Raw genomic sequence first — 15217 nt, 5'->3', positions numbered from 1 at the left:
TCTAAAGTTCGAGTCAAGATTCAAGATTCATTCAAGAGATCACTTCAACATTCAAGATCATTCAAATTCATAAATAAACAATTAGAGGGAAAGAAGTTTATTCTTGAAACAAAAGTTACATACATACTTCATTTCAAAGGTCATTTTCATTTCAAAGTCATCATTTTCATTACAAAAGAAGTCCAAAACAAATTCATACAAAAATGCATCTTTTTGGTCAAACTACCTAATTCTAAACCATAGTCCCCATTTTTTCTTTATTTACAAGCCATATCATCTTTGTGCATCCAAGTCTTCAAGCTTCTTCATGAACCTTGTGTTACATGTCATTTTGATCAATACCATGTCTTGTTCAAATACCTACCAGCCCTGCAAAATCATACATATACGCACGATCAACTTAAAATACATATACAACTAACATTCATTCACACATGCATACATATATAACACAAGTCATCACATTTAACCTCTTTACATCATTGTTCTAACATTGCTTTTCTTCACGACCAACTAACTTTCATAAAGTGTTTTCCAATTTTTCCACATATTGCATCATATAACAACTAGGATCAATAAAAAAACTTGATGTCACACTAGTTCAATTCAAAGTCAAGCATAAACAAATATCAACCTATATTCATAACTATTAACTTATAAGCCCTTTCAACAAGTTCCATGCACATTTTAAAAAGACAATTCAACAAGTTCTATGCATATTTCATAATGAGTTCAACATGCAACCAATTTGATTCCATTTAAAAACATAACATAACATATTAACAATAATTAGCTCAATCTTCTTTTTAACGGTTAGCATACACAGCCTACCACCATATTCATTATTTTAATTCAACCTACACTAATTGTTTTATCAAACTGAAAATTAGTAACACTTACTAACTAAATGGATTCACTAACTTTTTTCTTTTAAATTCATTAACATTTGAATTCTAACTATCATAACCTAATTAACTAACATCAGGTAACAGTTCAACATCATGCAAACTTTTTTATTAACAATAATTCACATAACTTCCTACTAATCAATTTCTTTATCTAATTCTAACAGACCTCACAATCACCACTAACTGCATAACTGACTAATTCATTCTAATAACTTATAACAGAGCACTAACAGAGTTAGCTTCTAAATTAATTCCTTCACAAGTCTGATTAACTTTAATAGTGCCCAAACTCTCAACTAACTGCCCTAAAAGTCTGTTTGATTATGTTACATCACTCACTATATATAACTTATTCTCCCTCAATCAAAAACATCAATCATTTATGCATAATACACAAATCACTCTCTCAATTCCACTCTTTGAACTCTTTCTGCAACTACATTCATCAACAATCTCTCCTTACCATTTATGATTTGAGAGATGAGTTTGAGAGGGAGATGTTGAGGGTATTTTGAAGCATTTATGATCAACTTCGCCGCCTCTGGCGCAACGGAGTAGAGGTCCGGCGAGGAAGGCATTTATGAGAGAGATGTGAAGCAACGTGAAAGTGAGATTGAATATAACTGATGGCTCCCCTTGCATTTCGGTTTGGGGCTTCACTATAGTAGGCTCGTGAAATTGCATCCATGCACCCCTTTTTTGCCTAACACACACCCTCCGGAACCAGGCTACAAGCAAAAATGTACTATGGGCCTTCTATTGAGCTCGGCGCCTGGGTTTTCCAAGCCACACACCCTTGGGCCAGGCGCACCCCCTTCTTAATTAGCTAGTATTATTTTCTTTTTCTTTTTCTTTTTTTAATTGTTTTTAATTCATGAAAAAATACACATGTGAACTCTTCAAAATACTTGAAAATACTAAGAATAAAATAGTCTTTGGATTAGGATTTTATTATGATTAATCTTTTATTTTACGTTTAAGTACTAATTGCCACTTTAACTCCATTTTCTTAGCATGTTATAATTAGTATTAATTTTGATTAACTTCTTATCTTCATGCCATGTTTCTTCTTTGTATGAATCCTTGAGCTCAAATATCCTTAGCATGATCTTTGTCTCTTGATTAGTTGATCAAGTTCATTCTTGATTAATTGATTGCACTTGTCTTAGAATTGTCTTGATAACTTGCTTTCTTCCCTTATCCAGTCACTTGATCATAAGTCCTTTGATCACTTGATTGGGTTAGACCTTTGTAATTGCACTGCACTGGATCACTCAAGCTCAAGACTCTACCTGAAGACTTTGAAGACTGTGGACATCAAGACCTTGACCAATATTGAGCTTCATAATTTAAGCACCTTACTTCAAGCACGCTTTGTCTCATAAAAAAAAGACTTTTCTATTTCTTCAGACACTTGTCAGTTATGATGCGAATTTTGCGCCACAACCTTAAGCAATGGATAAGAATGAGAGGAATTATTCCTATCCTTGTTATGAGTATCTTTTAAGTACTGGACGTAGGCCTTAGATACTCAACGTATGTGCCTCGGTTCATAAACTTTAGTGCAATTCAAATCAAATAACTTTCAAATTGTCTTCCCCACCTAAATATTTCAGTAATTAAGCATCCACAACATTTTTCTCTCTAGATCAAACACAATTATCTTTAACATTCATGCACTTCATGGATGAATCACCTCATGGTTAAACACTCATCTCTGAACCAAACTCTTCTCTTTAGGTTAATCAGCTCTCACGGTTAAAACCTTTTTCACGCATTATCCTATAGAGCCCTATGCTCTTGAAACCTCGTGTGTTGCCCTGTAGAGCCCTGTGCTCTAGAAACTCTTATGCATTTCCATGTGAGTTCCATACTCAAACAACTCGCATTCATGCCTTGTAAGCTCCATGCTTATGCAACTCATTCATGCCTTGTAAGCTTCATACTTAGGCAAATTATTCATTCCCTATAAGCCTTGTGCTTGGGCAACCCCTTTTTCTAGTAGTTCTTGATCTTTGGATCTAGGCAAAACCCTACAACTTTGCATTGGCTAGTCACCATCTTTTGGTTAAAAGCCACCCTCTTTGGTTTAGACACACCATTGTATGGGTTCAAACAACATACAATCTTAGTTCAAACAATATTTTCACAACAGTCAAACAAAACTTTTCTCACTACACAAACTCTTTTTCAATTTAAGTAACTCTTTCTTTTTAATTCAATGCAAGGAACTGTCTTTTTCCTTTTATCACACAAACTCTTTTCAAAACAATTTTATTTCTTTTCATAAAATAAATATTATAATTCGTTCCTTAGAAGTCAGATTATAAGCTTAGAGCATCCGAACAAGGATCAGAGTCAACTAACATCTACACACATTTAGGATATAATTATAACTATTCCCTAAAATCAACCAACAAATTCGTATTTTCTAACATGAACTACGAATCTCTGATTTTCTCACTGCACTATAGGAATATGTATGCACAAGGGTTTGAATCCTTGGTGAGCACACTAATTAATAAAATTATTTATCCCCTTACCAATTGCAAGTAATGTTTAGATAATAACACTCATGAGCAAAGAACAATCATAATGGTTCTCGTTGAGTATAATAGATGTGAGGGGTGCTAATATATTCACCTTGCATAACCGACTTCCTTACCCGTTTCTCTTCCCCTGGGTTTTGTCGATATTTTCCCTTTTCTTCGGGAATAAATAAAATCCAGTGGCGACTCTGTTGTATCTTCAAGCGTGTGATGCGCTCAGGTATTTTTCGCGGCACGACAAAGAGAAACAGGGTAAGGAAGTCGGTTATGTAAAGGGGAAGGTATTACCACCCCTCACACCCGTTGTACTCAACGAGAACCATTTTGATTGTTCTTTGTGTGGATGGGTGTTATTATCTAAATGTTACCTACGATTGATTTTAATAAAGGGGAAAATAAAGGTTATCATTTAATGTGCTCGCCAAGGATTCAAACTCGCATGCCTACGTATTTTATGGTGCAATGAGAAAATAAAAGCTTTGTAGTTCGTGGCATAAAACTACGTATTTGTTGGTTGTTTTTAGGGAACAGTGTTATAATCATATCCTAGAAGTGTTTCGATGTTAGTTGATTCTGGTCCTCATTTGGGTGCTTTAAGTTGTTAGTCTGACTGCTAAGAAACGAATTATAACATTTCTTTTATGAAAAGAAAGTTGTTGTTTGAAAAAAGTTTATGATTGAATTGAACTGAAAAAAAGTTTGTGCAATAGAAAAGATTCGTGAAATGGTGAAGGTGTTGTTTAGTATGGTGAAAGTATTGTTTAGACCAAGAGTGTGTTGTTTGAACCCATAGAGTGTATATCTGAACCAAGGACTATGGCTTTTAACCAATAAATGGTGATTAGCCAATGCGGAGTTGTAGGGTTTTCCCTAGATCTGGGGGATCAAGACCTACAATAAAAGGGTGTTTCACAAGGTAAACATGCAAGAGGTGGTTTACCCGAGCACTGGGTCTAACAAGGTAAACATGCAAGAGATGAGGGTTTACCTAAGCATGGATCTAACAAGGCATGCATGCAATGGTATTTCTAAGCATGGGGCTAACAAGATAGACATGCATGAAAATGGGTTTGCCTAAGAACGGATCTCACAAGGCAAACATAAAAATAAAAGAGGATCTTCCTAAGCATGAGACTAACAAGGAAAATATGCATGAGAATTAGGGGTTTGCCTAAGCAGTGACTAACAAGGCAAACATGCATGAAGGGGTTTGCCTAAGCATTATACTAACAAGGAAAACATGCATGAAAGGGTTTGCCTAAGCATTAGACTAACAAGGAAACATGCATGAATGAGGTTTTAACCATGAGAAGGTGATTAACCCAAAGAGAGTTATATGGTTCATAAATGGGTGTTTAACCATGAGAAGGTGATTAACCCAAGAAGGAGGTGATTAACCGAGGGAAGGAGATTAACCTCAAGACTATATGAGTATCCAAAAATTATTGTGTTTGGTCCAAAAAGAAAGGCATTGTTGATGGGGATTATTGAAGTGTAAGTATGGGGATGAAAGTTGAGAAGTTGTTTGATTTGAATTGCACTAAAGTCAAGGAACGGAGATTAATACTTTGAATAACTTGGGCCTACGTCCCGTGTTCAAATATATTTAACAAGGGTAGGAATAATCCCTCTCCTTCTTCTCCGTTTCTTAAGGCTCGTGGCGCATAATTCGCATCATAATTAACAAGTGTTTGAAGTTGAAAAGAGTTTTTTTAAAAGGATGAGGCAAGGTGTGCTTTAAGGGATGAAGCCCAACATGATCAGCTCTTGATGCTCTCTTATCTCCAGGGTCTTGAATGGAATTTGACTTGAGATTGACTTGATGGATCAAGTGTAGTGCAAGTCTCAAAATCTAATTCAATCAAGTGATTAAGGAACTTATGATCACTTGAATGAATATGAATCCTAAGAGTAGCACACAAATGTTCATAAAAAGTCACACAAAAGTCTAACTCACAACATGTAATTAATTTATCAAAATGACTTTGATAAACTAATTAACCAAGAAGATGATCATGCTAAGAATTATTCAGTAAGCACGTGGAGACATGAAGAAAGTTGAAAGGTGTGATCAATTGAAATTAATCATGTTAACCCTGATCTCTAACTAATTCTAATTGAATTTAGAATTTTAAATCTATAATCAAAATCAATTAACCTAGCCTAATTAAAATCTAATGGAAGAATTAAATGTTTTTAATATGTGTTTTTTATGTATTTTCATGTCTATGAAAAAAATTAAAAGAAAAAGAATGAACAATAATTAAATAAATGATGTATTCACTCTTCACGGGGGTATGAAGATGGAAAAGGTGTTTAGACCAGCAAAGGGCGTTAGGCCCATGGTTATTAAGCTCAAGCTCTATATCCTTGTTGAATTCAGAGTGAGGAGAGGTGAATCAATAACATTGGAGGGTGCAGGCAGCAGAAGCTTTTGGGCTTGGAATGGAAGCCCAATGCATGTAGGGGAAAAGAGTGGAAGGGAGTTAGATTCCATTCACTTCAGCTTTAACCTATAAACCCTCTATCCCTCTCTTGTAATCGTACCTCATCGAAAATTAATCTATTGCGCAGGAGGCGGATAAGCAACCTAGAACCAGCCACAACCACCACTAATAGACTCACATTTTTGTCCTTTCTCTATTTCCCACACTCTTTTCACATAAAACCTACTGAAGAACTCCATTATCCACGAAAACTCAAAGAACCCTAAAACACCTAAACAGAAATTAAATCACATAGAAGGGGAATCAAATCCAGAGACCTTGGGGCTTTGATTACCCTTAACCTCTTCTACATACTGGTAAATTAGTTGAAGCGAAATAAGGTAGCAAAAGAAAATCCTACCTACAAGGCATTGAGGTGGCCTGGAAGTTGTTGCAGGTTGAAGAAGATGATGTTGAGAAAACCAAAGGACGCAATCGGGTATACTTCTATTCTTCAATTCTTGCAATCTTGCTTCCTTCTTCTTATTTTATGCTTAGTTTGTAGGTTCTGATTGAGTATTGTTGACGTTGTGGTTGAATGAAGAGAGTACAATGCGGTGAGCTCTTATTGTATAAAACTTCAAGGTGAAGTTTTGCTCAACAATGGAGTTTTAAGCTTTGAGTGAAATTAGATTGTGAGAGTGGCTGGGGAGAATTTGCAGAATGTTAAATGAATTCAGAATGAATGAGTGAATTGTGGTTGAAGATGATTGTATAAGAGAATGTCGTTTATATAGAAGGATGAAGACTAACTAAACAGGGCCAGCTAGAGCAATAGAAGTTAGAGGTTTAGGTCATTTATTAAAATGGATGGAGGTTAATTGATTCAATGAGCAAAGTTAGTTAAAGGGAGTTAACATTGTCAGTTTGCATTTGAATTTGACAGTTAGAGGTTTTGAAAAACAGTTAGCTATTGTTATTGGTTGGAACTATTAGTGAAAATATTTGAATTGTGATTGTTAATTGAGTTAGTCAATTGCTAGCTTTAATCAATTGGAAGTTAGGAGATTATGGTTAGTGGTTTACGCTATTAGCTAATTGGTTCAGTTATGAGCTAAATGAAAATTTGGGTTGTTATGTTAGAAATTTAGGAAAACAGTTAGTGCATTAAATGTTAGTGATTATAAAGGATTTTGTTGAAAAGTGGTTAGAAAAATTAATTGAATTTAGAAATTAGTTAATTCAAACTATTATAAGCTAGGTTAATTGTTAGGGAAAGTTAGGAAATAGTTAGCATATTAGTGAATTTGTTTGAACTATCGGTTGAAAGCAATTAGTTGTTAAGTTAATGTTTCTATCTGTTAGAGAAAATGTTAATCAATGTGTGTTAAACTGTTAATGAATTAACTGTTAGTTTGTGGTTAATTGTTGGAACCGAACTGTTACAATAGCATGATAGTTATGCAATTAATTGAGTTAGCTTGACTGTGTTTGAAATGTGATATATGTAATGAAAAAGGTCAACTATTTTGGTTGAATTGATGTTACTTGATGACTGTTATTGGTTAGTGGTTAGTGTCGCGCTGTGAAAAATACCTGAATGCATCGCATGCTCGAAGTTACAACAGAGTCGCCACCGAACTTTATTTATTCCAAAGGAAATGGAAAATATCGATAAAACCCCAAGGGGAAGAGAAATAGGGTAAGGAAGTCGGTTATGCAAAGGGAATGTATTAACACCCCTCACATACGTTGTACTCAATGGGAACCATTTTGATTGTTATTTGTGCGAACGGGTGTTATTATCTAAAGGTTACTTGCTATTGATAAAAGGGAAAAAATAAGTTTATTAATTAATATGCTCGCTAAGGATTCGAACCCTCGTGCATACATATTCTCATAGTGCAATAAGAAAATTAGAGTTTCGTAGTTCATGGTAGAAAATACGAATTTGTTGGTTTCTTTTTAGGGAATAATTACGATAATATCCTAGAAGTGTGTAGACGTTAACTGATTCTGACTCTTGTTTGGATGTGTCATACCCCGATTTTGGCCCTGAAAAGCTTTTCCCAATCACTCACTCACTCTTCAAATCCTTCCATGCGGCTGAATCGCCATTGGCACAACGATTAGGGTTCTTTAACCTTCAGGGATCAAAGGAATCAAAGTTAATATTAAACATTCCAAAAAATTTGAAAGCTGGAAAAGATGATTTGATTTTTGTTTATGGTAAAGGGCACCTCCGTGATATTTCTAGCATAGACGGTGAAATTCTCTGGAGAAAAGATCTTGCCAGCATTGAATTTAACCATATTGTTCAGCCTCTTGAAGTGATTTTTGTAGCTGCCTTGTTGGCTCTTCAACATTTTACATGTATGAATTGAATGTTAAGAATGGAGAGTTATTAATCGCATAGCGCTTCCCTTTGGAACTTTTGGGGAATCATTATCGGTCTCAGGTGATAAGTTTGCGGTATAAACAAATTCCAGACCTCGATAAAGATTGGTTTGGACAGACAGTAATACTACCATCAAGGCTTCCAAAATGGTTCACATTAAAAATCAATTCCAATGTTCTTTTAATTAAAAACCAATTTCATTGCTCTTTTAATTAAAAATCAACTCCACTGTTCACATTAAAATCAATTCCAATGTTTCTTTTCACTAAAATTACAAATGAAGGTGAGTTGGTGCTGGTGGACAAAATTGATAATGCGGCATTTTTAGCAATGCCCTGTCAATTTCAGAGAGTCAACATGTTTTTGCATTTGTTCAAAACGAAGACAATAAAATTCACCCATCTGTAAAGGATGTTAACGATTGGAATGGTGGCTTGCTAAAGGAAAACTTAGTAGTGGACCATCAAAGAGGAAATATTGAGAAGATTCTCATAAACAATCATGTCAAGACATATAGATATCATGGGTTCAGATCATTGATGGAAGGGCGGATGATGAGATTGATGCTATTGAGATTTTACTCCCTGCGATTGTGTTGTTACTATTAACAACCGTGAGAACAAGAGTGGATACACAGATTCATCCAGCTCAATCGCACATTCAAATGGATATGTTTATAGAAGTGGGGAAAGGCATATCCCCTAATTATCCATAAATTTTGGAGTCCTTGTTGGATAAGATAGAATATTTAGTTTTTACACCAGACACCAGTGAAACAAGGATGATGATAGATTTGTTGTTGATCAAATTTCCGATTTTTTTAAGCTTGTTAGTATGGTGTACCAAGATGAGTTTGAGCTGGAAACGCACATCCGGTCAGATGCTTATAGTACTTGCAATAACGTAAGGAATTGTTCAAATCCTAAAATTAAAGGGGCAATTGTATTTTATGAACAAGGTCCTCAGTCATTTGATTATAGTATGCACCTCAATCATACATGGGCTTTCTCCGGTTTTCCGAATGTTACAATAATAATGGATACAAATGGCCTTTTTCTCAATGACTTGGAACTTAGTGTTTAGTGCTATACCAACAATGCAATACAACTTCAGTGGGTTTTTGACACTCCAACAAATGGTTGATTCATTTATACTATTTATAGCTCAACAAACTGAATTAAACTCAAATGCTGAAATTGTAAAGCTCCCTCTCCTCACTCAATTCCCCAATTTTTCCACTATTTTCTTCTCCACCAAGGTCTCGTTGTTATGTCAAAAACGGAGCAGCAGCATCTTGAGAAACATCACAACAATAACAACAGGACCAAGAAACCGAAGAGATTCAACATGGTCCTTTACCCGTCGAACAACTTCAGACATCTGGTATAGTTATAATTGATGTTAAGAAGCTTAAAGATACGGGTATTTGCACTGTCGAGTCTGTTGCAAATCAAAGGTATCAGTGAAGCCAAGGTTAACAAGATCATTGAAGCAGCTTCTAAGCTGGTGCTTATGGGTTTTACTAGTGCTAGTGAGCTCCATGCCCAGCGAGAATCTATTATTCAGATAACCACTGTGTCAAGAGAGCTTGACAAGATATTAGAAGGTGGAATTAAGACGAGGCTCCTATACAAGTTTAAAATTCGGAAGTCCTTTTACTTCCATACAAAGAAGAAAGTACCTCAGTCGGGGACATCATGGAAGAGATGGCAGACATGGATATGATTTGCAATGATAAGACTGAAACTTAACGGTTGACAAAAAGCTTGTTGAGGTTTTTGCAAAAGGAGTGGATGCTGAAACTGTTGTTTTGATGACGACTCGAGCTTCAAGACTTGAGAGTCAAGATGCAATTGACACCTCCATAGTTGGGACACTGGATGATCCAAAGTGGCAGCGCTGCAACTTCCCTACCTGAGTTATTAAAAAATATAGCCGGAAATCCAACCATGTTACTAAAATTACTCTTAGAGCAATAGCAGAAATTAGCAGCAGAAATTAGCAGCAGAAGGAAAAACAAAACCTGCTGCTTATGCCAGTGGAGCCATTTGAATCAAACAAATCATGTTATGTTTGCTCTAAGAGTCCTGTATTGCTTGAAATAAACACAAACCGCTCAAAGTTGAAGGACGTTGTTGAAAAGATCATCAAGGCTAAGCTTGGGATGAACCTTCCACTTATTATGAATGCTTCAAACCTTCTCTATAAGGCTGGTGATATTGAGGACGACATGGTTGCAATTTATGATGCCAATCTTGAAAAGGTCCTAGTTGAGCTTCCTTCTCCTGTAACTGGTGGTACAATGCTTATAGTAGAGGTTTTTCAACAGGAATTGAAATGCAATATCAATATAAAACACAGAGAGGAATTTGATGAAGAGAAAGAACCTGATGGAATGGTTCTCTCAAGATAGACATCAACCGCAGAAACAACGACCTTCACTGATTGTGTTGGGTGCCTTTTGACATTTACAAATAGTTGGTTCAATAGTGATGTTAGCCTTAATGCAATTGCATTTCTTCGTTTCTGTGCAGTCAGACTTGCTGATAGAGGACTTGTATGCAATAAGAAGAGCAGTGCTGATGGCTCATCAATTGTATTATCAAATGGTGTTTCTGATGTATAAGATCTTACCGATAACGATGATCACGTGTACTTTTGGATTCCCTTGTTATCAGGGTTGTCAAAATTAACTTCTGATCCAAGATCAGCGATCAAAAAGAGTTTGTTGGAGGTTCTTTTTAACATTTTGAAGGATCATGGCCATCTTATTCTCACGCACATTTTGGAATAGAATTTTCTGTTCTATTTTTTTCCCTGTATATAACTCAGTATGTGGAAAACGAGACATACCAGAGGGTCATTGTTCATCTTCAGTATCTGTGCATACTGAAGGAGGCACATGGGATTCTGAGACTTCTCCGGTAGCAGCAGAATGTTTAATAGTTTTATTTGTCACCTTCTTTGATATGGTGAGGTCTCAGCTACCGGGTGTTGTGTCCGTACTGACAGGGTTCATTAGAAGTCATGTTCAGGGTCCAACTAGTACTAGAGTTGCTGGACTAGTATGTCTCACCGGTGACCTTGGTAACAGGCTTTCAGAAGAAGAATGGAAAGAGATTATGCAACTATATCAACAATGCCTGGATTCCTAAAGGTTTTGAGAACCATGAGTAATGTTGAAGTACTTAAATTTTCACACTCTCCTGACCATGATTTGATAAATGACGAGTATGATGACGACAATCTGCAAACGGCCACATATGTTGTCCCAAGAACAAAGAATCATATTGCTATACAGCTACTTATTTTTCAGGTTACAACTGATCTATACAGAAAACACCAGCAATCCTTATCAGTAGACAACATCAAAGTCCTTATTGAATTATATCCATCTATTACTTTGCATACTCGACAATTGAACAGAGAGTCAGTCGTGCTGAAAAAGTTGCAGAAAGCTTGCTCTATCTTAGAATTATCTGCCTCGCCCGTGGTTCATTTTGAAAACGAGGCCTTCCAAAATCACCTCAACTTTCTACAAAACTTACACGACCACCATTAATTTATGCAGGGGTTTGCATTCTGTCCTATAAGTTGGAACAATTGGGTTTTTCATAGGTATGAAGTGAGAGACGGGAATGGAGCTGGAGTGAGGTTCGATTATCGAATTGCTAGCATTGTTATGCATTGTTTTTTACTTGCTTCTGATTCTGCATGACCTCAGGTGCTTAGTAGAGATGCATACCACAAAGAAGAGGCAAGCTTATCATACTATATATCCTACCCCAAATCTGCTAATGAGGGCCCCTAAATGGCTCAACTGTCATGATGTTTGGGGGGTGTGGTTGAAAGGTTCAAACAATGTTGCAGGCTGCTTTAAAGTACTTTATTACTTTCATGAGTTGGTGGTGTGATGCAGTTTTGGTTCTATTATGGAAGGTTTGGACAGTTAGAGTTACAATGTATTATTTTGCTCGGTTTTTTTGGATGCCTTGCCTTTACGGTTCAGCTGATGTTGGAGGATTAACGACATGTATGGTTTGCATAAGGTTGGTGGCCTTAACAGAATCAACAAGGATAACACTTTGTATTTCTTTTATTGTCTTATTGACATCCATGTTAACACTTATATTTCTATAATCTACAACATCTGTTCTCTTATCCAAACATCGAGCAAAGCCATCATGTGTGGAATATTGTTCAACAGAGTTACGAGCCTCTCCGGTGGCTAATTTTTACAAATCATTTTGCTCAAGCTTATCTTTTCTGGAGACCTGATTCTGGATCTACTATGAGAAGCTTACTTGATGTAGCTTCAAGACTACTAGACCCAAATTTGGAAAGCTTTGGGTCTCTTTTTGTTGGGAGTTATATTCTTCAACTCATATTGCATTTACCATCACAAATGGCTGTACATATACGTGACCTGGTTGCTGCTCTTGTCAGACGTATGCAATCTGCTCAAATTGCTTCCCTGAGAAGCTCCTTGCTAGTTGTTTTTGCCAGATTGGTTCACGTGAGTGTTCCTAATGTTGGACAATTTATTGATCTGCTAATTTCAGTTCCAGCCGAGGGACATAATAACTCCTTTGCTTATGTGATGTCAAAATGGGCTAAGCAACAAGGTGAGAAACATGGATGTCGAGCTTCAATTCCGACGATGCATGCTATACAGAAGGGAACACAATTGATGGTTTTCATGTTTCTGACTTCGGAGCATTTGGTCAGCCGTATCGCCTAGAGGATGTCGTTGCTCTGAGTGGAAATTCAAACTCGGTTTTTAACTCACTAAAAGTAAGTGGCAAAACAATTTCTCCTGGCCCTGTTCACTTCAGTACTCTTGGAAAGTTTCCAACTTCACTTGATAAAAGCCCCTTGGAGAATCAAACGGAGCCACCTAGGTTGCAATTAACAAAGCTTCAATCATCAAATCCTAGCAGCAGTACGATATTAAGTGTTCATATAGAAAACCAGGAAGAGTTTGCCATGGCCGATGCCAGTCATAGGACTGATATTTCTACTGATGTTGACACCGATGACAAGAATCAACGGTTTGATACAAATCAATCCCTTGCTGTTGTGGGTTCCGACTCCAGTGACAGATCAAAGGATAAGTCAGATCAAAAGACTCTCTGCAGGCTCACTCAAAATCGTGAGGCAGCAAGAAAAAACCGATTGAGAAAGAAAGCCTATGTCCAACAGTTGGAAAGTAGTCGTTTGAAGCTGACTCAACTAGAGCAAGAGATTCAACGAGCCAGATAACAGGGAGTCTTCATATCAAGCTCGGGTGAACAAACACATTCGCTAAGCGGAAATGGGGCAATGCAATTTGATGCAGAATATGCAAGGTGGCTAGAAGAACATAATCGACAAATCAATGAGCTAAGAGCAGCTGTAAATTCTCATGCAAGTGATACCGAACTTCGCATGATTGTTGATGGTATATTGGCACATTATGATGAGATTTTTAGACTAAAAGGTGTTGCAGCTAAGGTTGATGTTTTCCATTTGTTGTCTGGAAAACACCTGCTGAGAGGTGTTTTTTATGGCTTGGTGGTTTTCGTTCGTCCGAACTTCTCAAGCTTCTGGTAAGTCAATTGGGACCTCTCACAGAGCAGTAGTTGATGGGTATTACCAACTTGCAACAATCTTCCCAACAAGCAGAAGACGCGTTGTCTCAAAGCATGACCGCATTTATGAAGGCCAGAGTTGCTGCTGCTGTCGGCATTTTCGTCAATGCCGGTGGGTGGTGTTGTTGCCTTGCAGCTCCTGATGCTATTCCGTTTACCATTGCTACCAGATATTGTGATGTTCGAAGGCAGTTTGGATCTCAGAATGGTGGTCTTGAAACACAAACGGCAAGTGCTATCACACGACTGTCATTGCAGCAAAACAACCGTAGCCCTGCAAAGATCAAACCAAATCCACATCGAAGCTACTGCGACACAAACACACAAAAATCAGTCCAATTCCCAAAAAAAAAGAAAACACATATTCAAGTGAGTTACAATGGTGAATTGTTTCTTACCAGCAATGAAGTTTTGGAAATGAAGAGAATTGAGAAGGGGACCACAAGTTGAATATGGACAAAATTCAAAACGTCTTCCGTACAGACATTTTCCACTACTTTGAGGAAACACAGCAACACAACAGAGATGAGATGAGTGATATATAAGGAGCAGCCAAAGAACCCTAATTTCAGAGAGGAGCCGCTACTGTTCACCAACAAAAAAAGTGGTCGACGACAAGGAGAAAAGAAAACCATAGTTTTTCTTGGTGGTGAAGAACGAACAAGAAGATCAAAGACCGGTTCAGAAGAAACCTTACCTGCATCCGTCGGTCAATCTCGCCGCAACCGGTTAGTTTCCTTTTCGAGTTTCTATTTTCATTTCTCCATTTTAGCTTCCTTGAAGCTTGCATTTGTTTGTTTGTCTTGCTTTAAATTTTTGATGTTCAAAATGGAAAGAAAAAGGATCTTTGTGCGTTAAGATGAATTCGTTTAAGTTCTGCTACTGTTTTCAACTTTGTATTTTATTTAAAAGGCTTGGTGCATTTTTTTTATGTTATGTATTAGCGCTTGAGACCATATGACAAGGATGCCTATCCGACGGAGTTGGTAAAAGGGATGGTTTGGTAAGCTCCTAGTCTTGGGTTCAATTCCCATGTGTGCCATATTTGATTTTTGCAACACTTTAATTTTTATTTCACATTTTGTTTTAATCCCCTCATAATGTTTACCCCTTTTATTTTATTTTAATTGTTAAACATCGATTTTAATTTATGGATTCAACAATTCCCATGTTGTTTATCCATGATTATTTTTATCGATACATTGATGGTATTTCGCCGCGTTTTGATTAATCACATATGGCATTTCGATTGTTGTTAATATGTACAAACCGGCTTTGAGCACATTATCTAGATTTCTTGTTTGCT

The 15217-nt window shown here is 36.7% G+C and overlaps 1 protein-coding gene across 1 annotated transcript; it reads left to right on the top strand.

The window, feature by feature from the left end:
* Positions 1-12915: 12915 nt before the first annotated feature.
* LOC127091174 (transcription factor TGAL1) lies at positions 12916-13970 on the top strand. Its single transcript, XM_051029731.1, has one exon. It carries the CDS (start codon positions 12920-12922, stop codon positions 13541-13543), a length of 624 nt encoding a protein of 207 aa, XP_050885688.1. The 5' UTR covers positions 12916-12919; the 3' UTR covers positions 13544-13970.
* Positions 13971-15217: the final 1247 nt, after the last annotated feature.

The sequence above is a fragment of the Lathyrus oleraceus genome, chromosome 6, assembly GCF_024323335.1.
Source record: "Lathyrus oleraceus cultivar Zhongwan6 chromosome 6, CAAS_Psat_ZW6_1.0, whole genome shotgun sequence".
Taxonomy (NCBI): Eukaryota; Viridiplantae; Streptophyta; class Magnoliopsida; order Fabales; family Fabaceae; genus Lathyrus; species Lathyrus oleraceus.
The sequence above is the reverse complement of the archived record's forward strand: the minus strand, read 5'-3'. Positions and strand labels throughout refer to the sequence as shown.

Excerpts from the sequence above, each read along its gene's own strand:
- LOC127091174 (XM_051029731.1), top strand. The coding sequence starts at position 12,920 with ATGTCGAGCTTCAATTCCGACGATGCATGCTATACAGAAGGGAACACA.